This window comes from Episyrphus balteatus, chromosome X (genome assembly GCF_945859705.1).
Source record: "Episyrphus balteatus chromosome X, idEpiBalt1.1, whole genome shotgun sequence".
Classification (NCBI taxonomy): Eukaryota; Metazoa; Arthropoda; class Insecta; order Diptera; family Syrphidae; genus Episyrphus; species Episyrphus balteatus.
The window spans coordinates 2,824,222-2,850,167 of NC_079138.1; the positions used below are offsets into that span (position 1 = coordinate 2,824,222).

Sequence of the window (25,946 nt, forward strand, 5' to 3'; positions counted from 1 at the left end):
TTTTATAAATATTTTGTCACCTTTTTCCCTCTTTTGTCCTTCTTTTACTGCCTTAAAATAGTAATATAATAATATATGAAGTATTTGTGTGTGATACTGTGCACTGTGCAGTAAACATAATGCTAAGAATAATATATATACATATAATAAAAAAAAAGAGTGTGGTTTCAGTGAGTTAGCTGTATTGTGTACCTACCTACTTGCTAAGGTAAAGTAGGTACCTACTCTGGGATAACAACTGCTGTTTTGCATTGGTATTCCTATTCTATCCTACATCGTAAAAGAGGGAAAAGAAAAAATTATTTAAGGTTTACTTTCTCCCATTTAATTTTTTTTTTTTTTTTTAAGATAAATAAACCAATTTTCTAATAAGTTTCATTTAGAAAATTGGAAGTTTATTTTTATTTAAAAAACAAATAAAGCCGGCATTTACTAGAGGTATTCTATTTTTTTTTTTATGAGGTTAACTAATGATAATATTTGTTCTTCGTTACCAAAAAAAAAAAAAAAACCTGTATACAAAATATTGTAAAAGGTATTTGATTTCCCGCGACATTGTTGTAAAGGAGTAGGTATAATAGGAATCCTCCACATAATTGTTGCATGTTTTTCATTAATAAAAAGGAAGTATATTTTCTGTTTGAAAAGTTAAATAGAAAAATATTAAAACCATTAAAATTTAGAAGAAAAAAATATATATTTAAATTCTGTTTGAATTTTTCTATTCGCGCTGTTGCCTTTCACTTTGTTCGTTGTTAGAATTTTTCTCATTTTTTTTTTTTAATCAGAAAATTTAAAAAAAAATGTGAAGAACAAAATTATAATAATTTAATTTTAGTAATTTTGATCTTTAATTAGATAGGTATTTAATGTAGTTAGGTAATGTAGTTTCAATTTTTAGAAAAATAATAATATTCTCAGATCGTATGATAGCGATACCCTTATAGGATTTTGGACTCTCGGAGTACCTAGATGATAATTTAATTCATAATCCTTTAACTAATAGTTTTTAGTAGGTATTTATTTTGCTATTAAAAGTTGAATGACTTACAAATAATAATATGTTAAGCACCCACTTGATGCACAAAATTCATTCGTTTAAGTAAATTCTACTTTATACCTATTATATTTTCACCACATAGAAGAGATAGTCGTATTGTTGATGAAGTAAGTACCTAGATTAATAGCTTGTGCATGGAGTGTTAGCCGAAGCATTAGACGCCATAGCTTGCTCTAACTCTATTTAAAATTACACTGGTCTACAAAATTTAATTTTTTTTTGGTGCGGGCACTTAAATATTCTTTTCTATAGGTTTTTGATGTGCTGAACTCGAATCTGAAGTCAGAAATACCCTTTTTTTAAAATATTACCGTTTGAAAGTTAAAAAAAAAATCGTGTTTTGACTTAACAAGATTTTCCCCACGTGAACCAAAATATACTTTTACTTTTCTGAAGGTTTCCGGTGTGCTGAACGTTTTTGAAATATTTTTGTTAGAAAATGCAGAAAAACGTTTTTTTACTACCTTTGGTGCTATGCCTTAATTTGAATATAAATCATAACGGTTTCTATACGAACTATTTTCGTTCTTTCAAGACCCGTTTAAATCTTTGCAATATCTTTTTTAATGCGCGAGATATCTTAAAATGAAGTAAGAATGTTTGGCTTAATTTATCAAAAAAAGGAGATGAAAACGTGATACATTACAATAAGCCATAAAACTGACGATATCTCGAACAATAAAAAAGATATCGAAAAGATTTAAAAAAAATTCTTGAAAGAAGGAAAACAATTCTTACAGAAACCGTAATAAAGTGTATTTAAAAAAAAATTTCTTCACATAATAGCATAACCTCAAAAGCAGTTATGTTTGCATCTTCTAACGGTAATATTTCAAAAAACGGGAGCTGATAGGATGTTTTTGACTTCAGATTCGAGTTCAGCACACACAAAAACCTTTAGAAAAGTATATCTTAGTCTCTGCACCAAAAACATTGTTGACTTGTGTTATGGATCAATTTTATTTTTTGTAACAAAATTCTTGAGGACATTGTTGATTTCAAATAAATCTTTTTTGCTTATTAGTAAATAGATACTATTTATCTGTTTTTAAATGTTAATAAAAATGTTTACTTCGAAAGAGTGAAAAATTCAAGTCCAAATTTTAATTTCAATTCATTAAAAAAAAAAAAAAAAACATTATTTTGTGGATACTTGAAAACAAAAATTTTGTGTTCACATTATAAAAAATAAAAAAAAGAGTGATTGAAGTTAGGTTTATACTTCTTTCTCATAGAAATGCACTTAGTAGCCTCACAATATAACAAACAAAATTGTTTAACAATCAATAATTATAAGAACTAGATGATTCTACTATACTTAATCCTTTTGACAACATGTAAATTCTCACTCTGTACAAATGCCGGTTCATTGTACAGAGCTAAGAAGAATAAATACTTCAATTGTTAACATTTTTAAAATTTTCAAAGTAATTGGCATTTCGTTGAAATTAAAAAAAGGGTCACCCTAACCCTTAAAAATTTCGACGAAAATTTGTAGGAATGGTTAAGAGTTGTAAATCACTTCACTATGGTTCGTGAGGTCTTTGAGGCTGAAATATATTTTTTATTTATTTATTTTAGAATAACATAGGTATTAACATTGCATCATTTATTTTGACAACAATATTTTTTTGAAATTAAACAAAAATTATTTTTTTTTTTGTTTGTAAGAAAACCACATTTATTCAAGTCAATGCAAACAGGTAGTTTTTGTATTTGCTTTCCTTATTACTTCTGAACTTTAAAACGAAGCCTTAATTTCGACGGCATTTCATTTGAATACGCGCATCGATTTCTATAATCCAGTGGATAGTGGATTCCCTAAAACAAACTTTCTTACTTCAATGTATTGAAGATGTCACTTAGAAGGAAATTTAAGACTTTGAACCAGTTGTGATTTCTGAGATTTTCACAATTTATTTTGTGGTGACGATTTCTAAAATGCCAGTTTGGATATTTTCAACCCTGGTACACTGAGGGAAAAAATAAATTGAAGTTGAAACGTCGTTGTTTCAAAGATGAACTACTTTGATTTATGTGACTTTAAGAAACGAAACCATCAAAAATCAACCTTTTTTCCACGTTGTTTTTAAAATGTTCATCTTCAACGCAAAATCATTCCGAATAATAGTTAAATCAATGTGGTTTTCATTGATTTCACGTTGTTTTATGGTGGTTTTTCCCTCAGTGTAAAGAAAGGAAGGATTTGATTTTTTTTTATGGGTCGAAAGGAATGTGATCTAAATTTTATTAAACGTTTTTTTTTCCGAACTTAATAGTATAGGCAGATTAAGGTCCTCTCAAATCGTATTTGAAGTCGAAAAATGATCTTTTTATAAGTTTTTATGGATGATTTGCAAGGGCGTCCAGCAAAAATGAGCTGCTTCAACCGATTTTAGCTTCTAAACCTTTTGACGATATTAAAAGCGGTTAAAGTTGGAACTTGCTATAAAATTTTCTTTTAATTACTAGGTATAACGCAATTTTGCCATTTTTACATTTGAACATAAGTTTGCCCTAAAATTTTCATTTTGCGCTGGCGAAAAAAAAAAAATAAAAAATATAGGTATTCTCATTTTCTTAAAATTTAATTAAAACTAGACTATTGAAAAATACTGAAAATCATAAACTCGTAAGCTTTTCTTTTAAAGATTTTAGTATCGTCACCAGGAAGAAATTAAATGAAGTTTTTTATTAACGAAAATCATCGACCTATACTTTTCATACAATCAATGATTTTGACATCTTGATATTTATCAACAATATTTATCTATGATATGCGGCGAAAAAAAAACAACAAAATTACTGTTACAACCAAATTCTGTTACTGCTATCTACCATTTCTTATAAAAATGAAAGAACCATTCAAGGTTTAACTTTGGCAGACGAGCCCCAAAACTTGATTTATTGTTGGTTTGTTGTCATTGTTACTGTTTCTTGACCTTTCCTAATTTATCATCAGAAATACTGATTTCGGGTTACCAACGCCGTAAGGCGGCTACAATCCATTCTGTATTTGGGCCTTAACCAACAAGTTTCTCCAGCCAATTCTATCTGCTTCCAGTTTCCAGAGTGAACCGAAGCATTGTTGTCCATGTGCTCGACATGACTTAGCCATTTCAGTTGCTACACCTTTATACTCTCTTGGCTAAGTAAATGTCCTTGTGCAGCCCGTGCTTCTTCTCCAATCACCATCAAAGCAGACGGGGCAACATAATAACCTAGGTAGACGAAGTTCTTTACTACCTGGAAGTCATGGCTGTCGATGGTGACGTTTTGTTCAATACATCGATGTTGACATTTGAAGGACAGCATATACTTTGTTTTGACCTCATAAACCTTTGAACCCATTTTGCCATTTTTGTCAGCGCGTTGCCTTGTCTAAAACCCTTTTTGACATCATAAGCACTTGTGAGGTCTTTGCCGACCCTGACACAGCAGCGTCGTGCATTCTCTATTGTCATCGGTCAAACTTGTCAGCGATGCCAAAACTATACAAGGCTCTATATAGCTCGTTTCTTTAGATACTGTCATATAAAATCGATGAACAGATCGGTTTGATGTTGCTGGTTTTTTTTTTTTCAATTCCCAATTCTTTTCGGATCCTCAAAATTGCTTCATGTTATTATCTAGAATTTTAAAAATTTTAAGTAGGTTTTTCTGAAACCTCTGTATGTGTAAAATTAGATGCCTTGGTTACCTATATGAAAAGTCTATCATTACCACAATGGATAGGAATCCAGACCAAATATAAGATATAAACATAACATTTAAGTACACATGTTTTTAGTATTTAAAACTCTTTTAAAAAAAAATACACATATTATTTATTTTTATTTTTTTAATTAATTAACAATGTTTTTGATTTTGGTTTTTCTTTATTTTTCTTTACAGAATGTCCAAATGTGCATATATATCTAAACTAAATGTGATTCCTTTGTACTGCAATACTTAGTCCTATTGTATTTTCAAGTATTTATTAATCTACAATTAAACTTAAAATGTACGCATCGATTTTGTTCAACGAATTCAATTTACAAATGTATTTAGTGGTAATTTTTGTTTGTATTTATGTATTTTTATTTTGTATTAATTTTTTTTTTTTTATATATATACAGCGCATACCGCCAACCCAAAAAGAAGAAATATTGAATATTGGTGAAAGAATCTTTTAAGAATTACAATTTCGGTTTTTGTAAATGTTTTTTGTTTTGTATTGATTTCGATAAATGTATAATTTCAAATACACCTGCAATAATTTAGCATTCCATTGCAATATCTTAGGGGTACACAACAATTATGAATAAGGTGTAGGCCTATTCCGTAAAACGATTACCATCCCTAACCGCTAACCGATATCGTATTTATTATGATTTTTCTTATACGATGGATATAGTTATTTAGAAAAGAAAATTCAATTTAAAAACTTGTTTTGGCCGCATTTTGTTAAATATATGACAAACTTTATTGCTTTTCGCTGCAAAATAACCATGGAAATGATCTTTGATGCCAAAATTCATGAATATACCACTGTACTGCGTATCACACCACAGCAAACATTGAACATGCAAAAACTAGCAGATAAATAAAAAAATTTCATTTTCTGAATGAATGTGTTCGGGAGAAGGGCTCACTATCGTAAATTACCAGAACATCGTAGTTTTTCCGTTTAAATTTGGTTCCCTTTTTGTTAATTAGGATTAAAAAGCGAAAAGGGAGCAAACATTCCGGAAGATTTTTTATTGGGAGCCCTTTTTCGGACCAAACTTCCCTCGGGAATTTTTATTCAAAATATGGCTGACTGAAATTTAGATATGAAAGGGGATAACGCACTTCAGTCAGATAGAAATTCTTAAAAACATTCTTAAATAATATTCATCATTTTCTTTTGGGCTGGTGGTCTGCGGATATCATACATTAATATTTTGCTTGACTTTGGACACATTTCTTTTTTTTTTATGTGGTCTTGTTTGTATTTTGCCTTTAAGTAATTAAGTAATTCATTTTATTGAAACAAAAATTTCGTTAAATAGTTCAATAGAAAAATATTTTAAAAAGAAGTAACCTTTACACATAGACCTTTACACAAAAAAACTGTTTTTCTTTTCATAATCTCTTTGATTGTAATCTTATAGAGGACAAAGAAACAGTACGTAAATGCGTGTCACTAAGGGAAAATAAATGCAATGTAAAATAAAATATGTTCATTCTTTATTCACTGTTTAAAAAAAAAACTAATATGAAACATCTTCAAATTAAAGTTGAAACTACTTAAAAAAAAAAATTCACTTTAGTTGCTGTTTGTGACACTAATTTTCAACAGTGAGCTAGCCTAATGGTAAAGCGTTTGCTTTGTGTTTTTCAAAGTTGAAAAACTTTGATTTAAGGATGTTTTATGATTAAGAACTATTAATAACGTCGTTCTACTTTTATTTAAAAATTTATTTATAATGTAATAATGTACAGGAACAATCTGGATTTAGAAGTGGACATGGACACTCATATAAAACGGCGATTAATTGTGTTGTGTGGAACTGGAAAAGGAAGATTGATTGTGGACATTCGTGTGTGTTTTTTGATTTGAAAAGAGCGTTTGAAACAATTGATAGGCAAATATTACCTACTAAAAAAAAAAATTGAGTTTATATGATGTGTTACATCGTGAATGGAAATGGTTTGTTCTTGTTTCTTTTGTTTATAAATGACTTTAAAAAATGTTTGTATTATTGCAGTATGAAGCTTTTTACGGATGATAGTCTGTGTGAGAAATTGAATGATGACTTAAAAAGAACTAATGTATGATTGAAAATGAACAAGCTTAAGGTGAATGTAATTATATGTTGAGTATGAGAATAATTTTAAGAATGAATGTTGTAACTCCAAATCGTGTTTTGCTTGAATGCTTGTGTTGGATGAATGTGAAACAGAAATTGAGCGTTGTTAATTAGTTCCCAAAAATCAAATTCTTTGAATGCTAGGTTTGTTGTTTTGAACTCCATTCAAATATGTACATTTGTTACCATTTTATGAAATTCTACAAATAAATGTACCTTCTCATGAAAATGAGAATATTGTCTTAATGTTTCGGTCAGGAAAAAATTTAAAATTGAAATGAAAGCCAGAGAATTTTATTTTGTTAAAAAAAATAGTGGACAGCGCTCATTCGCTAATTTCGTAACTCGGCATATAACTGCGGTCAAAATAATAGTAGTATAAATAAACCTTATGATATAAACCTTTGACCTTTAATTTTAGAATAAATTGAAATTAATTTTAAACACAAAACACATTCAAAGTGGTGTGCAAAGTTTTTATATACTTACATATAAAAAACAAAAATTTTTAATTTGATATTTGATCCGATAATTGCGAATTTATGAAAGAGATGTTAAAATGCAACGGTCAAAAAAATAGTATCGTATAAAAAATCCACCTTTAAATGTTTATTACAAAACGACAAAGTTGGGCTTAAATTTGTATCATAAAATGTAGTTGCCAGAAGAATCTTTAATTAGTTTTTAGTTTCATGTCCTTTGTTAGATGTAACAGCATCAAAAAAAAGTTTGCATAGATTTTATCAGTTTTTCACATCTTATGCTTATCGAACTCCATAATAGCTCGCGGAAGAATTCTCAACTTTAATTAGTTTTTTCATACTACCTTAGCAAAAAAAAAAACTACGAAATTAAAATTAAGTCAAATTTTAACAGTTTTTCAATATAAAAGCAAAACAAAACCCAACCTATGCAATGTTTTTATTTATATTACGATTATTTTGATCGTAACGACTTTCATACATTAATCATATAGCATATCATTTAGTAATTTAATACTAAACAATACATTCAAGTGAAACACAAAATTGTTTGCTTCTTATTTTTAAACTTGAGTTTTTTTTTTTTTTTTGAAACAAATGTCTTATATGCTTTTTCCTTTATTTTCAGGTAAAATCCATATTTCAACTGATCAGAACTACACCAAATATCTAAACAAATTTCAAAAAAATAAAAATAAAATAATAATAATATAATAATAAATAAAAATCATTTTTAATTTAATATAAAAATATAAGAATGAAAAAAAGTGTGGTATAATAAACAACAACAAAAAATCCTAAATAATTAATTCGTCAATAAACAAAAAAAATATATTTAATATATATATAATAATACAAAATATGACATTTATTGCATATAAATTAAATGCAAACAACAAAACAAGCAAAGTGATAGCGACAATTTTTTTTTTTTAATTTTTAATTTTTCAACATGTTTCACTTAAACATAGTTCTCGAACATTCAAATAATAACAAAATCCGATACACGAAAGCCATTTAAATCTTAAATTAATAAAAAAAAAATTAAAAATAATAGTTGTGATAACGATATCAATAATTCTGAGTGCTTAAATAATTTATAAGCTAATTATTAAACCCACAATAAAAAAAAAAATACTAAACATACCACGATTTAAAAAAAAAAAAAATATTATTGATATAAACACAAAATTTTTTTTTAAGATATGCGCAAGCTTATACAAAATTTAATACTGATAGTGATAATATAGGTGGTCCAGCAACAAATTTAGAAAATAGAAGCTTGAAAAACAAAAAAAAAAAACAAAACAAACAAAATTGATAAGTGTGAAGTGAATAAAATTTTAGATTTAAAACAAAACAAAAAAAAAAAACTAAGACTTAAATCACAATAATAAATAATAAAAATATAAATACGTAGATAAGAAAAGAGACAGTTATAAGAAGCAGCTTTAAACTTAAATTTAAAAAAAACAACAAACATTTTCTTTACATCAATGTGTAACTAATATAAAAAAAAAAACGAAAAAAAAAGAAATACATATAGTATTAAATTTTAGTTGAGATAGATATTTCTACACAAGTGATTACCTTAGCCAATGGAATAAGTAAAATAATAATAATAATAATCAAATTTTATCTTAATGTTCTTTATTTTATAAATATATATATATTTAATATATATATATACATAAATAGATTTAAGCATAAAAACATTATCGAAAAAAAAGTAACATTCACTTTTTCTTAAACACAAAAAAAAAAAAAGAAAAGTGTTTGAAAAGTGTTAGTGTGTTATGAGAACAGACATTATTGAATGAACAAATTTATGAAAGACTTAATATATTTTAAAAAATAATAATAATAAAAAAAAATTGTTATACGCTTTAATTCGTTGTGAAGAAAAAACTTTTAAAAAAAACACAAATAAGAAAACAAAAAAAAAAAAAAACATTTATAATGATAGTAATAGGAGTTTAATAAATTTCAAAATAATCTACATCATTGAAAAGATAAGATTGCTACACCAACAAAAATTGTATATATAAAAAAAAAAAACAAAAATATAAATTAATAGGAGTTTAACAAATTTGAAAATAAAATCAGCATCATTGAAACACACAGAAAATTCTATACAAAAAATTATATATATATTTAAGAAAAAAATATATAATATAATAGGAGTTTAACAAATTTGAAAAATCATTTGGTAATTTATAAAATACCAACATCATTGGAAAATAAAAATAATATTAACATCAAATTTATATACAAACAAATTAAATTGTATATAAAAAAAAAAAAAAACAACAACAACAACAACAACAATACAAAACTAGGAAAATAATAATTAAATTGATAGCAGATCAAAAGTGCGAACTCGAATTAAACAAAAAAAAAACATAAAGTTGATATCGTTAAATCGGCATGGTTAGTGTTGATCATTTAATACAGATAGAAACAAAAAGCATATAAAAAAAAAAGCAATCTCAATACGAATAAAACTACATTACAGGTCAACAACAGCAACATCATCTTTTATTAACTTCTACTGTCTGTCGTATTGGATCCTAAAGGAAACAATGTAAGTTGTTTATTTGAGAAATTAATGAAAATCAATTTTTTTTCTTGTCTTTTATTATTTTTTTTTTTTTCTATGTCTATTGGGGTGTTTCATTTTCTCAAAAATGTTTATTTCATATGCTCATGCTGTGAGTTGTAAGTTTCAAAAAAAAGCTTCAGATTTATTATTATATCCATATCCATGGAAAGTATTTGAAGGGTGCACATTTTGATGATTAAAATAAAAACAAATATATAATTTTTTGTATATGTTAATTAAGTTTATTGGTAAAACAAGAAATCACATAGCTCATAGTCCCTTATAATAACCCTGTTCTGTAATTAATACTTACTTTAATGCTTAGGGTGACCAGTGCCTTAAGGCGACTGCAATCCATTGTGGATTTGAAACTCAACCAACAAGTCAGTTCTATCTGTTTCGAGTTTAGCACGTCAAGTTGATTGAGGTCCCTTTGATTAATTAAGAAATCTAGATTTCTCAACATTGGCAACCTATGAATATTTTCCAATTAATATTTTCTGTATATGTTTATTTATTTTTTATCAAAATGAAACACCCTAATGTCTATATTTGTCTGGAAAAATGTGCTCGGCGGGCTCATTCAAAGCTTTTCTATTAATTATTGTGGTATTATTATATTATGGCGTTGCAAATTTAAAAAAAAAAAATTGTAAGAGGCATTTAAAATGAGAGAACATAAATGAAATGTAAAAAAAAATTTAAAACAAATTTTATAAAGTTACAAATATGTGTGCCTCGCTTAGCACATCCTTCCCGGAAGGTATTATCGATATTTTCAATTCATTTATATATTACTGCTGCATGTTCTTTTTTAAATATATTTTATTTCGTTTTTTTTTTTCATCTTTGGTTTGATTTGATTTGTCTTTGTTTTTGTTTTGTTTTAAGTATATCTGTGTGTTAACATGAATGGAATCTACATTCTCCGGGTTGTATATTATTAAAAAAAAAAACAAAAAAGTAATACTATCCAGTGACAGTAATTAAGCATTAAATCAATGACATTAATAGATAAAAGATAATTTCTGCATCACGTTTTTAAGCGCAATGCTACAGTGTTTTAAAAAGACCAATAACTTTTCTAAGAAATATTCCTTATATCTTCCCACATGAGATCAACTTATCAAGAATTCCTTACAAAACAAAATCATAAGTAATAAATATATGAGGAAACAATTTAAGGAAAACTAACTTATCTGCTTTTGAATTTAGTTTTATTAGGGTACCCTTTATTTTCCAAAACTGGCTTATGTCTTCTTGGAAAACTAGCCATAAGATTTTGGCAGTAAATTTTCGGATACATTATAATTTTTGATTTTTTTCATGGCCATGTCAATAGCGATCCACAGCTTCTCAATAGGATTGGAGGGCAACTTTAAATTTGAATTAATTTTTCTCGCAGCCAAGTCTGAACTGATTTGGCAATGTATTATTTACTTAGGATGCCCAGCACCGTAAAGCAGCAACAAATCAATTGACAAGTTTTTCCAGCCAGCTTTATTTTTAGCTTGCTGCTTTCATTTTCATGAGAGCATTTGGTCGGAGTAAAGATTGCAGAAGTGATTTCCTGAAATTCTCAGCATCGCTTATGCTATGACTAATACGATGTTTCCTTGTTCGTCTTTGCAATCTTCAATAAAAGGTTTCTAACCTTGAGATTTTCTTTTGACCTTTTGGTAAAACTTTTAAACCTCATTTCTGCTATATCATTTTTCTATTTCCTCGAACGCTTCCTCCTCGTGCTGCCTCGTTTTTTACCTTTGGGGACAATGGAGACAGTTTTCAATGACATTTAATGAATATGAATCTAATGATTTTGATTGGCTAGATTTAAAGTTCAATTTGGTATTCAAATTGAAGCGAAATTAATTTTAGTGAATGGCATTCTGAATATAAAATTAGAAATTCGCTAGATTTTATGTTCGATTCCCTTAATTATAGTAAAATTCGCTTAAATCATCGCGAGATTATCAAAATAGCTAGATTTTAAATTTAATTCTTTATTTATAATGAATTATTATTTTAATATGAGTATTTGGTATCTATTGAATAATGTGACTGCAACAGTTTATATGTATTATAAGTAAAATTAATGTATAAACCGGAGAATGTTAGTAAATAATAAATCCATTTCACAAAAGTATACAGTGGACGTCGCGTATGAAACCAAACATAATACAAATTTTAATATATAAAAAAAAAAAATTATCCTCTTTAGGTATTCTATAATTTTTCTTATATAAATTATGTATTTAATTTTTTTTTAAAAATATATACATATATTTCTTTAAATCCGCTTTCTGCATAATTAAACTAATAGGTTAGAAACAGATTTCATTTATTTTATAAAATAATATACACAGGATGATGATACGGATTTAATACGGTTAAAAAGAAATCTATGGCGTTTTTTTATTTGGTTTGATCAAAATTATTATTTATTTTTTTAAATCATAACTGAGGAAAATTTAATAAAAGACTGATTAAACTCTATTGGAAACACTGACATTATTTTCTGATTTTGTGAACGAGTTTTTTGTTTGTATTTTGAAATTATTTTTTTTTTTTTTTTAAATAAAATAAATTATTTAATTGTAAAATTAAAAAAAAAAAAATAAGACGCCACAATTTAAGCACTTGATATCAGTTATACGCATTTTGTATTTTGCATTGAAATTGAAAAGGAAAAGGTATTGAATGTTTACAATTATGAGGCGCTTTCTGGGAATTTTCTGATATGATTTTGTATTTGAGTATGCAACAAAACTAAAATCGATTTTTTTTTTGTTGTTTTATTGATAAAAATCACTTTCTTATGATGACATCCGACTGATCAAAATGTATGTTAGGGTGCTCCTTATTTGACTTTGTTTTGTTTTTGTTTTGTCATACTTTCATTCGATTCTAAGACATAGAAAATCTTTTTGGATCTTACTAGCATTTAGTAGAAACTTTTTTAAGAATTTTGATTCATAAAAAAAAAATACATATATTTAACGAAAAAGAATAGTCTTTTATCATTTTACAAAAAGGGAAAAAAGGATTTAGGTATTTAGGATTTAGTCAATACATTTGGTCTTGTGCTTTGTTGATGATAAAAGGAAATACAAGCTGCTTGAATTCGATGATTGTTGCCTAAGTTAAGAACTAAAATTATTCAGTTGTATTTGACAGAAGTTTTTATGAGGAAACGAAATCTCATTCTCTAAAATGCATGCACTTTTTAGGCATTGTAGTTTTTGCTGCAAGTTAATTTTTTTGTCTAATTCAAAACAATAATGGAAGCTGGAGTGTTAAGTGTGTCTCCCCTAAAGATGCCAATGGCAAGAGCAATCGAATTTGGAATTCGAACCAACGCTTTTATCAAATTGAAGTGAAATATCTTGCCTATCCTTCTGTTTCATAATTTGTTTGCGCAAATCTAAGCATGATTTGGTATATAATATTGATGCGATTATATTGCGTTGTGTTTTATGAAAATCGCACTTTAGTAAGCCTAAAGTCCTCTCCATGCAAATGGAAGAAACGTAGCGAAAAAAGAACTCAGAAAAATCCCTTAATGTAAATATCAATTTTGTCGTTTCGTTGAATAGAGGCACTACGTTTAGGACCGTTGTTCGATACAATTCATATTCGATTGATTGAAGTCTAATATTTATACAATTATCTTGCCAGGATTGCCTATAACTAAATTATGTCTTCTGAATATAGTTAAAAATATGGAGCATTACAAATTATGAGAGATTTGTTTCTCTTGAATGCCGAAGAAAGGTTTCAGATCCAGCCAAACAGCCAATTGCATTCTTCCCTTCTTAAAGGTTCTATTTGTCCTTCTGATTCCGATATTCAGAAAATTCATCAATATAATCCTCTTAACTCCTGTCCAATTTTCATAAACGCTCGCACTTTGTTGAATCATTTTAGGTTGATCATAATAACCCTTGAGTGTCGATAGCCCAAATCAATTCAGCTATGAAGAATTCTTTCTCATACATTTAGATATACTTATAAACAAATTAAAGAGTACCTATTGAGAGCATTGTTTTAAATATACATATAATAAATGTGATGAATGAATAATAAAATTAAAAAAAAAAAAAAAAACCATCGGTAATTGGTCAAAGAGAAAAAATTATTTAGAACCATTATGCATTTTGTAAGCTACCCCACTGTATAAATATCGAAAAAATATATTTTTTGTATTTGTTTTGAGTTAGTTTTCTTTTTTTTTTTTTCTATTTAGCAAGGTTGTTGCTATAAATTATTTGTCACTTGATATGACTTTTAACAAAGATAAAAAATAATAAAACGCTTTTTCGCTTTAAATGTTATTCTCATATTCCACAAAAATATATGATTGTCCAGCATTAATATTTTTATACATATAAACATAAATATTTTTCAATTAACTGTATTTTTATACATATTACATTTGTATAGTTCAAAATTTAATGATACCTACAATAAATAAGGAAAAAAAAAAAAATAACAACGTTTTTTTTCCTACATACATATAATAAAAATAATTAAATAAATATTTTTTTATAACATTTGTCGTATTTTATAGCGATTATCTTACTAATTCATACTTTTTTTTTTTTGTTTTTGTTGGTGCTCTCTCGACTCTTGTTTTTTTCTCTGACTTACAGTATTAGCATTTAAAAACTAATTGCTGTTTCAAAAACTGCAACAAAAAAAAAAAAAAACACACAAAAAAGGGAAAAAACTTGTAGAGTTATCCAAAACAAAAAAACTTTTGAAAATTGTTTACAAAAAATAATATCCGAAGAAACAAGTATATCAACTAATTTTCCATGGATTTTAATTGATTCCGTACGGACTTGGCCGAAATTTGCACAATGTTAGCTGCTAATTTACCAGTATGCCAATATGCTGGAATGGTAAGACAATAATTGAGAAAACAATCAAACACAAGCTTCATATTTTCTTTCTTTTTTTTTTTTTTTTTGTTAATTTTTTAAGAGGAGGGGAAAATACTTACAAGTTTTTTTTTATAATTTTTTTTTTTTATTATTCAAATAGTAAACAGAAAACAATCACAAAATCTATTTTTAGTCAATTTTTTTTTTCAATGCAAAACAAGAAATAACTTGAATGTTGTGATAATGAATGCAGTTACCACTCTAGGGAATATCCTTGTAAAACGTTTTAGTGTCCGTCAACTTTAAAAGAAAACAAAAAGTCTTATTTTTTTTTAGAGATCTTGCTCGGATCTTCGTACTTCTAATTCAAGTTCAAGTTTTTTAACTCCTGCTGTCATACGGAGCATCTTCATTTAAGCTGCTGTTAACTTACTCCCAAACTTTTTGTAAATTGTTCATTATTGTGAACCGTTTGTCGGTGCTGGGTGCACAACAGAAGTGTAGCGCCTACCTTACAGCTTAGGGGCCATTTTTGTATCTTCTTTTTATCGATAGCCAGTTATTTTCCCGGCACTTTATCCACCCTACCCTCATGCCATGATTGATATCTTCATCACAAGAAGCTTTGCTATTTATCATAGAACCCAGATATTTAAAGTTTTTACACTTGGGAAGTACTACTCCATTCAATTAAATTACAGGAATAAGCCTTTGTGGATCAAAAAATGGCTACCATATGTATTCTGTCTTTTTCGCACTTATGCAGTATCCACTTCCATCTAGAACATCGACCAATACGTCAAATGTTCGTTTCAGGGATATCGGATCTTCACTTATGATAGCTCCATAGTCAGCAAGGAACAACTTTTGGGTTCGTCAGTTTGCCTTCAAGCAGCAAATAAGAACAGAGGACTCAAGACGTTTCTCTGGTTTATACCTACTTTGATTTCGAATTCTTCGATAACTCCAATTTGCACATCTTACTTTAGTAAATGCTCAATCATACATGTGCATAATTAACTGCACATTTGTTTCTAGAATTCCTCAAATCTCGTTAAATTTTTAGAAAAACTAAACGGACCGAAATCCTGTGACAGTGAGTAGTTTCTTTTTTTTTCTGAACTAATTTTCAAAAATGTTGTACTGGCTTAAAAGACAAAACCGAAAAATTTCATCCATTACCGAAAAACTAATACACACATTGTGCGTTGCAAAGTGCTAAGTTTTCTAAGCAAAAACTTAAGAACGGTATTAAAAAAAAATGAACATTTCATCAAATTTTATGATAACCACCATTAAAAAAAAAAAATAAATTACTTATTCAAACGAAAATTAAAAACAGCTTTCTGAAAAAGTCCGAAAATCGATATTTCGAAAGTGTTTTATAACCTTGGCTAACAAACTTTGCCTTTAGATTGAAGAAGAGACATTTTAAGCGCTTAGAGGATGTAGGTTTTTAGTGACATTTAAAAAAAAAATGATTACTTACTATAGCTAGGATATATTTCGTAGCCATAAAAAGTCGTGACTGCATTCATCATTACACCAATCATTTATATTTCTTGTTTCACAGATTTAAGAAAACTTTATTTTGTGATAGGATAAGTTATTCTACACAGCTGAATTTATCATACAAATATTTTATTATGTATTATGATCTCTTATTTTCAATTCAAAATTACTCGGTGAAACCTGATTTTTCTTTCAAGATCAATGAGATAATGTTTTTTTTTTTATTTTGTTAGAAATCACCAAAAAGCTATCACAAAATAAATATAAGTTTATTAATTTATATAAATATAACTAAACCTTTAAAAACGCCATGGCTTTTTGCTATATCATCTAAATCACCCTGTGATTAACTATAGTGAAAGAAAGAAGGGGCATACATTATACAAAATCAGCCTTATTCTACTATGAAGAACTTTGAAAGGAAGACACCTGATTTATAAATGTCGAATTTAATCAAAAATTGTATTAAAATTTCATCAAATACATAAAAGTAGAATAGGGTTGAGTATTTCTTCATTTTTTTTTTAACTTAAGATTTAAAAAATTCTTTCGGGCATAAAATCAGAAATTGAAAATTTATTCGTTCATTTTTTCATTAAAAAAAAAAAAAAACAAAAACATTTTTTTTTGTGTAGTTTCGTTTGTTTGTTTATTTTTTTGTTTTTACTTATTTTAGCAGCCAGGACAAAATAATAATAACGGTAATACTGGTAATGGAAGTAATAGTGGTGCTGCTGGTGGTGGACTTGTAGGTGGTGGAACATCGGCTGCAGCTGCTAAAAATCAACTCGAACAGTTAAACACAATGCGGGAGGCGTTGTTTTCTCAGGATGGCTGGGGATGCCAACACGTTAATCAAGATACAAACTGGGAAGTACCCAGTTCACCAGAACCAACAAATAAAGACCCATCGGCTGGACCGCCGATATGGAAACCAAATATAAATAATGGTACCGATTTATGGGAATCAAACCTACGCAACGGTGGTCAGCCACCACCACAACCAGTACAAAAGACCCCATGGGGTCATACACCGTCGACAAATTTGGGTGGAACATGGGGTGAAGATGACGATGGTACGGATACCAGTAATGTTTGGACTGGTGCACCAGCAAATCAAACCGGACAACAATGGGGTCAAACGAGTGGAGGTCCTGGTGCAGGAGGTTAGTTGGGCTACGTTTTGTTTTTTTTTTTTTTAACTAAACGATTATTATTTTTGTTTTGTTTCTTGTGTTAATTACAGGCAGTAGTAATGCTGGAGCTGCAACTACAAATGCATGGGGTGATCCACGTGATATGAGACCTTGTCCCATTGATATACGTAATGTTGATCCAAGAGAATTGCGCACACCAAACACGGACCCACGTGATATGCGCGGGATGATTGATCCACGTGATCCGATACGCGGTGACCCCCGAGGTATATCGGGTCGTCTGAATGGGACGTCAGAAATGTGGGGACAACATCATCCGATTCCACCACATGGACAAATACCACTTAATAAAATGGTAGCAACAGCTTCAGCGACAGTGCAACCTGTTGCAACTGGAGCCAGCACAAACACCCAATGGGGATCAGCACAATCAGTAGTAGGACCAAAGGATATGACTGCAGTGATGGGAACGGGTGCCGGTAATACAGGTATAGTGAGTGGTCAAGTAGGTGGTGGAAAACAGCCGACCGGATGGGAAGAGCCATCGCCTCCACCTCAACGTCGCAATATACCAAATTATGATGATGGCACGTCTTTGTGGGGACAACAATCTCGTGTACCTGGAGGTGGCTCGCACTGGAAGGACATGTCTGATCCAATGTCACGTAATCATCTCATTCGCGGAGCCATCGGCAATCCAAATGTAGTTGGAGGCAATGGCGGTAATGGTAATGCGGGTGTCAGCAATTCTGTGGGTGTTGGTGGTCCAGTAAGTGGTAATCCTGGTAGCACTAATTCAGCCCCAATGAATAGTGGTGGTGGTCCACCAGGTCGACTTGGTGGAGTTCCAACAGTAGGTGGACAATTGAAGCCAGACAACACAATGTGGGTGCATCCGGCAGCGGCGGCAGCAGCCGCAGCAGCAGCCGCAGCGGCAGCACAAGTTGCTAGTGCACCTCGCAATAATGGAGCTTGGGGTGACGATCATAACACACCTTCAGGTCCTAATTGGGGTGATGACAAAGCACCCGGAATGTCCAATTTAACTGGTGCCGGTGGCGGCGGTGGATCATGGAATGATAGTACAGCCGCAGCGGCTTGGAATAAAAATCAAAACAAAATCTCAGTTGCCGGAGGTGGTGTAGGTCCAGGTGGGTGGGGCGATTCCAACGATATAGCCAATGAATGGGGTGTTCATAATATCACAAAACCCCAATCCAAACTTGTTGGTTTAAATAGCGATATGATCAAATCAAGCAAACAATACCGCATGTTAATTGAAACTGGCTTTAAAAAGGAGGATGTTGAACGTGCATTGATTGCAACGAATCTAAATGTTGAAGAAGCTGCTGAAATTCTAAACTCCCGTGCTAATGCAATAGAATCATGGCGAAGACATGATGAATCAATGGCAACACTTGGAGGTTTTGATCATTCGAACTCGGGTGGTTTCCCAGGACGTTTTCCTTCAGCTAATGCACAACCATCAATGCCATTCCCACCTGTTAGGGTAAGAATCGATATCAATTATGTAGATTCTTTTGTTTTTTTAAATAATTATTTATTTATTTTTTTTTTTAATAGAATACTAATATACTTAATAATATGGGAGGAAACAACGTCGGTGGTAATCCAAATTTGGCAGCTCTCAATAACATTCAACCACTTCAAGTTCAAAAATACTTAAACCAAGGTGGACCGCACAATGTCGCTGGACCACAATCAGCGGCTGCTGTGGCTGCTTTTGGTTCAAATGCAGCAGCAGCAGCTGCTGCTGCGGCCGCAGCATCACATAATTCTGGCCAACCAACAGCTCAGCAATTGCGTATGCTTGTTCAGCAAATACAACTTGCTGTTCAAAGTGGATATTTGTCCAGTCAAATTTTAAATCAACCACTTGCACCGGCAACTTTAGTGTTATTGAATCAATTACTTAGCAATATTAAGGTATTATCTTAAAAAATAATTATGACATAGACATATAACTAACTGTATTTTGTTACAGCATCTCCAAGGAGCTCAAGCATCTTTAGGTCGAGGCAATAATGCGAGTAATATGCAAATAAATGTGACAGTTGCTAAATATAAGCAACAAATATCAAATCTTCAAAGCCAAATTAATGCACAGCAAGCAGTTTATGTTAAGCAACAACAGCCGCAACAACAATCACAACAACAACAACAACCGCATCCGGCTGCTGCTCATGTAACAGGTGCAAATGTAGAATACCTTAGAGGACAGCATGATGCCATAAGTGCACTTCAAGGAAATTTCTCAGAAATTAATTTAAATAAGGTATATTTTAATCTGCTGAAAATTGTGTTTATTTGTTAAATATTTATTTTTTTTTTGTTGAAAACAAGCCTGGAGGATATCAAGGTGCTCCTAATCAACAGTCCAGATTAAATCAATGGAAGCTTCCAGTATTAGAAAAAGATGTCCCATCAGAAAGTACTGATTTTTCACGTGCACCAGGTGCTACAGCTAAGCCAAGTATTTCGTCATCAACTGCTAATAATATGGGAGCCCTTGGATTGCAAGGAGATGGGTAAAAAGTCTTATTATTATTATATTTTTTTCGTTATTAAATTGATGTATTTTTTCAAAAGAACCTGGTCAACGGGACGAAATATTGGCGATGGATGGCCTGATTCGACAAATGATAATGAGAATAAAGACTGGCCAGTTGCTCAACCTTCAGCTGCAACTGCTTTTACTGATTTAGTTCCAGAGTTTGAACCCGGAAAGCCGTGGAAGGTTTGTTTTTTGTTTTGTTTCTCTTGTTATACTAAGTTCTTGAGTTAAATTTGGATCTTAATTCATTAAAATTTCTTTTTTTTTTGTCTGTTCTGAGAAGGGCTCGCAAATCAAGAGTATAGAAGATGACCCAAGCATAACTCCTGGTAGTGTAGCTAGATCTCCATTGTCTATTAATCCGACGCCAAAAGAAGCTGATATTTTTGCAAATACAAGCAAAAATTCTCCGACTGATTTACCACCATTAAGTTTATCATCATCAACATGGAGTTTTAATCCTTCAACAAGTAATCAAAATTTTCCAAGGTAAAAATACAACGCAATACAAAAATTCGCTTTCAATATTCATTTCTACATTTTTGTTTTCTCATTGTTTTATAAAAGTTGGTCAGATAATGTATCACAGCAATGCACCACATCATCAGAATTATGGGCTGCACCTATAAATAAATCATCCCGTGGTCCACCGCCAGGCTTAGGTACAAATAAAACTAGTGGAGGAGGTGTAAATGTATCTGTTGCCTCTGTAACTAATCCATCCGCTGTATCTGGTAACTCAAATGGCTGGATAGGTAGTGGTTTAGCTGGTCGTGTTCCAAGTGCTAATTCTAATTGGACAACAACAAATTCTAGTTGGAATTCAAATTGGCTGCTACTGAAAAATCTAACAACTCAAGTAAGCGATTGATTTCTATAAATTTAAATTTCCAAACTCCTTTTCCAACTCTTTAAGTATTATTAGAGACTTATTTTTTTCAAATTTATTATTTGTTTTTTAGATTGATGGTTCGACACTACGTACCTTGTGCATGCAACATGGTCCACTTATAAATTTCCATTTGTATTTGAATCAAGGAATTGCCTTATGTAAATATGCAACTAGAGAAGAAGCAAACAAAGCACAAATGACGTTAAATAATTGTGTTCTTGGTAATACAACAATATGTGCTGAATCACCAAACGAAACCGAAGTGCAGAGTATTCTACAGCATTTACCACCATCTGTCGGCCAAGCCAATGTACCAGTTAGTGGTGTATCTGTAAGTGGTGGCGGTGTTGGTGGCAGTAATGGTGGTAACGGCGGTGTTGTTGGCGGTGGCAATGGTGTATCATCGAATGTAGCTAATGTTGTTGGTGGTGTGAACAATTCTGGTCCAAATGGCCCTGGAAATAATAATAATGGCAATAATTCTGGGGTTGGAGGTGGTAATGGTACCAATAATCCTCAAAACTCAGGAAATAATTCAGGTGGATCTGGCGGTGGTGGTGTAGTGTCGAGCGGTGGAAATGCTGGCAATTCAGCATGGCGACAACAAAATCCACAAAATCAATCTAGACCGACAGGTAGGGAAACTGATTTCGAGTACATAAAGAATTACGTACGTTCTATAGTTGAAGACTGAGTTTTCTTGTTTGAAAAAAAAAAAACAATATTGAAAAAAAAAACAAATAGTTATAATTTTTAAAAACATAAATATATACATAATTGTATATATATATGTTTATATCCAAAAGAGCAAAACAATACATTCATTATGGAAACTGATTTTTCACTCTTTTTTATGTTGCGTAAAAGTTCATTATATATATCTTTATATATACATTCATATCTATGAATTAAACTGTGAATTAATCTATGAACTAATATCTATGAATTAATCTATGAATTTTAAACTTCTCAAAAAAAAAAAAAAAAAAAAAAAAATAAAAAAAAAAAATAATGCGCTATTTTTAAATGTATCTCCATACGATACTCCAGCGGTAAAAAAAAAATCAAAAACAATAAAAAAAAGAATGATCAAGTAGCACAAATAGCTTTAATTTTAAATTAAAACAAATGTGCATGTATTCAAACTCCTCATCTACACACACATATACCACCTGTGTTATTGCATATATATAAATAAATAGTTAAAAATATTTTACCAAATTGCTAATGCGTTAGACATTAGTTCTATACATTATTTTTGTTATCATACACTATTTTTATTACTTAACATTATTTTTACTATACGAGTATCATAAATTATTTATATTATGCATTATTTTTTTTAGGCTTAATGATGTTAGGTTTATTGTTATTATTTTAAATATACTACGCATAAAAAGAGCAATTTCTTTTAAGATAATATTTGTAGGAACAAAAACAAAAAAAAAAAGTTGTTTCTTTTAATATTCGACAAATTAAAATATTTAATGAAACATAAACAAAAAAAGAAAAAACTCACTTCAATCATATTATGGCCATGAATATAGAAAAACGAAGTGTAATATACTTAAATTTACACTTCTTTTTCTTTTCCTTCTTCTCAATTTAAGTTTACATTTTAATAACATATTTTATTGGTTTTAATTTTTCTGTTAAATTTTTTAGTTTTAGTTTACAAAACACGTTTTTTTAGGATAAAAAAAAAATATTTATAATATTTTAGTAGTTTTCTTACTTTATTCATAATTATTGCAATTTTCAAAGACAAACAAAAAAATGCTGTTGTTTTCAAGTTATAATTCCCGTACAATTTTTACATTTTATTGGTATTTTAATATATTTTGTTCAAAATTTGTGAATTTATCTATTATTGTATGTACAATGTTGTGTTTTGTATGATTCCTTTTCACTATCATATTTTTTCTCTATATTTTTTTTTTTTTTGTTACATCGTGTTTTGATCTTTTTTTTTTGTTTTAAATATTTGAACAACAAAATAGGTTATATAAATTCTTTGTGTAAAAATTGCTATAAACTTGAAAAAAAAAAACACAAGCAAACTACAACAACTACTTCAACTAAATCAATTTTCAATGGAAAAAAAACTGTCGATATAAGTAGATTTAAGAAAAAAAAGTGTTTTGCAACTATCTTCTTTAATAATATCTTCTGCGCTTCCCGAGGTATTAAGAGCTTAAGTCAAAAAATTAAAGTGGGATTCATTCAGTTTTACATTACTCCTCTTAATGTTTCCTTCAATAAATTCTATCACAAGTAACAACAACAACAACAACAAAGTTAAATCTCATTATCTTAAAAGCTATAATTTTTATGACTTAAGCCTTTGTTTGCCTTACGACGAAGAAATTAAGGTAAATTTAAAAAACAAAATGACCCTGACAAATTACATATAAATTACATACATATAAACATATTCTTATATGTGATTATCGAAACTTGTATATTATCGACTCAAGAGCTTCATAATTTGTGTCTTCTAGTTATTACATTAAAATTAAAAAAAAAAAAAAAACATATTATTTTTTGTGTAATTTAATGAAAACTTATTTGAGTTTTTTTTCAAAATAAATGTCGTTCTTTGAAGGAATAATAATAAAGACAAAATTTCAAATGTAATTTGTTTCTATTTAATTGCAATTTTTTCTGATTTTTTTTTTTTTGTTAATTAACACAAAATACTGTGATTTTATTCCTTTAAGATTGATAAAGTTGAGAAAATAGCAGATTTGCATAGAAGTATTATTATCCCATCAAACTCGTTGTATATATGACGACAAAAGTCAATTGAACTGATTTCATTTGAAAATGTATGTCCGGTTCAGGCTGTGAAATACAAAATAAATTAATGAAACTTGACTGAAATTCAACAACTAACTTTTATCTGACTTCCACTATGTCACTAGAAACTGTGAACTATGCTATTTGCTCATATTATTTCAAAATCGGATTATTTTGTATTATATTTTCAACATGTGTAAAGATTTTCAAATTTTATTAAGGAAATAAAAGAACGCATTGAGATTATCTTCATCATCATCAAACCGTCTCAAAATCGATTATTTTAAACATTGAATAAACTGGGCTATTTGTAATTTTAGGGTATTAGAATATACAACTTCGATGTACAAATTGATTTGAATTGAAAATAATTCAAAACTGCGTATGTATGAGTGAGCAATTGTGGTCTTTTGGGAGTGGCATGACGTTAATGATTTCCGCAAACTTTTTTTTTTTTTTTTTTAATTTATTAATTTAAATTTTGTTCTGTTAAGAAACAATAAAATATTAACTGGCTTTGGCAAAAATTCAATGTCCCTTAACGGTTTGAAATTTTACTATAATCATATTTTGCATTGGACCTTCATAATTGTAGTCTTTCTTGTAGAGCGAGATGTACTATCACGCCAGAGGTCTAAGACTTTTTGAAGATGCTTTTCTGTGGCCTTATTTCTGCATGGATTATGCATGCAGACTGTCATAGAACCCAACATTTCTTCCATAATAAATAGAATGAAATTTGAATCGTAATTTCATTATGTAGGTATCTTTTATTTTTGGTTTGCTCAAAAACAATGTAAAATAGAAACTTACAAAAATTAAAAACAAAAAATGTACTTCCCACAAGGGTTTTCCTAGAAATATGAACCATTTTATGCTATAACTCTCATCCATCACATTGTTGTATGCTGTTGGTCTGAATGTTTTCGACTTTTTGTGTTTAGGATCGCAAATGAGTGAAAACATTGAAACAATTGCATTTCTTTTTTATCAATAGGAACTTAAGGCATTAGAGCTTATAAACCTCTAAATTGAAGAAGAAGAAAAAAACTGAACATAAAAAAAAACTTAATAAAGTTTTTATATCACCTTGACACAGAAAAGTGAAAAAAAAACCAGCCGTATGCAAACAAAACACTTTTTTTTTTTTTTTTTTGTTAAAAATCATTAAAAAAAATATCATTTAAATAAAAAATAGATCTATTTATTGATTTAAACTTTCTTTTAGAAAATTCCTTTAATTTCATGTTATTTTCTCTCTTTTTTCTGTATAAATACACATACATATATTTACTTAAAAACCAAAATAACTGATAAAATAAAAAAAAACTTATCTGGTGTATACTTTCTTTTCGCAATATTTCCGATTATGCTGCTCCAATTCTTCAAACGTGTAAATTATAAATATTTTTATATCTATATATAAAAATAATCCGTTTATATCCGTGTAAATCAACTAATAAATATAAAAAAAACCATACATAAATTTAAAAACAAAAAAAAAAAAAAAACTTAAAACAAATCTAAAAATAACTAAATAATTCTGGATAATGGAATTAAATTAAAAAAATAATAAAAATAAAATAGGGACCGACGCTTGGGGCTCTGGATCTGTGTGGCAGACTACTAATACAACAGCCAGTTTATGGACATCATTAGACGGGACGACTGAACGTGGCACACCGTCAAATCTAAAATCATACCTACCGGAAAATCTTCTCGAGCTAAACTGAACCGAATATAATAATAATAATAATAATAATAATAAAAGACATCGAAGAAAATACAACAATGCAGCGGCAACAACAGCAGGATGAGGAGGAGAAGGAGAATGATATTAAAAACTTCGCTTTTCTGTTGTTTTTTTTTTTTTTTTTTTTAAATATTGAATTATTTCTTCAAACTGATTTACAGTAATATTTCGACAGCAGAAAATATTTAATTCTTACATATTGTTTTAGTTTTTCTTCCCTATCACAAAATCAATCGACATATTTAATTTTTTTGTTTTGTTTTGTGATGGGATTGTTTTTGTTATACTTTAGGAGTAACTATCATTTGATCATGATGAAAATGATAAAAATCTACTATATGATAAATATTTTTTTTTTTTTTTTGAAAATGCTCTATCTTGCCGTTGTGTGTGT

General features: G+C 29.2%; 1 protein-coding gene across 2 annotated transcripts; it reads left to right on the forward strand.

Annotated features, from left to right (window-relative positions):
- Positions 1-9,743: 9,743 nt before the first annotated feature.
- On the forward strand, positions 9,744-25,647 carry LOC129920575 (protein Gawky). 2 transcript variants are annotated; one of them, XM_056001929.1, is made up of 12 exons: positions 9,744-9,960; positions 14,631-14,882; positions 17,053-17,542; positions 17,623-19,043; positions 19,118-19,480; positions 19,539-19,829; positions 19,898-20,082; positions 20,144-20,291; positions 20,392-20,597; positions 20,676-20,967; positions 21,071-21,635; positions 25,387-25,647. In XM_056001929.1, the coding sequence occupies exons 2-12, from the start codon at positions 14,841-14,843 to the stop codon at positions 25,530-25,532; spliced, it is 4,149 nt and encodes a 1,382-aa protein (XP_055857904.1). In that variant the 5' UTR covers positions 9,744-9,960; positions 14,631-14,840; the 3' UTR covers positions 25,533-25,647. The 2 variants fall into 2 exon arrangements, with proteins under 2 accessions (XP_055857904.1, XP_055857905.1); XM_056001930.1 differs by lacking the exon at positions 25,387-25,647 and having other exon boundaries at positions 21,071-21,741.
- Positions 25,648-25,946: the final 299 nt, after the last annotated feature.

Excerpts from the sequence above, each read along its gene's own strand:
- LOC129920575 (XM_056001929.1), top strand. The coding sequence starts at position 14,841 with ATGTTAGCTGCTAATTTACCAGTATGCCAATATGCTGGAATG. Across the intron at positions 19,481-19,538 it reads AATTACTTAGCAATATTAAG|CATCTCCAAGGAGCTCAAGC; the intron begins GTATTATCTTAA and ends ATTTTGTTACAG. Across the intron at positions 20,598-20,675 it reads AGTAATCAAAATTTTCCAAG|TTGGTCAGATAATGTATCAC; the intron begins GTAAAAATACAA and ends GTTTTATAAAAG.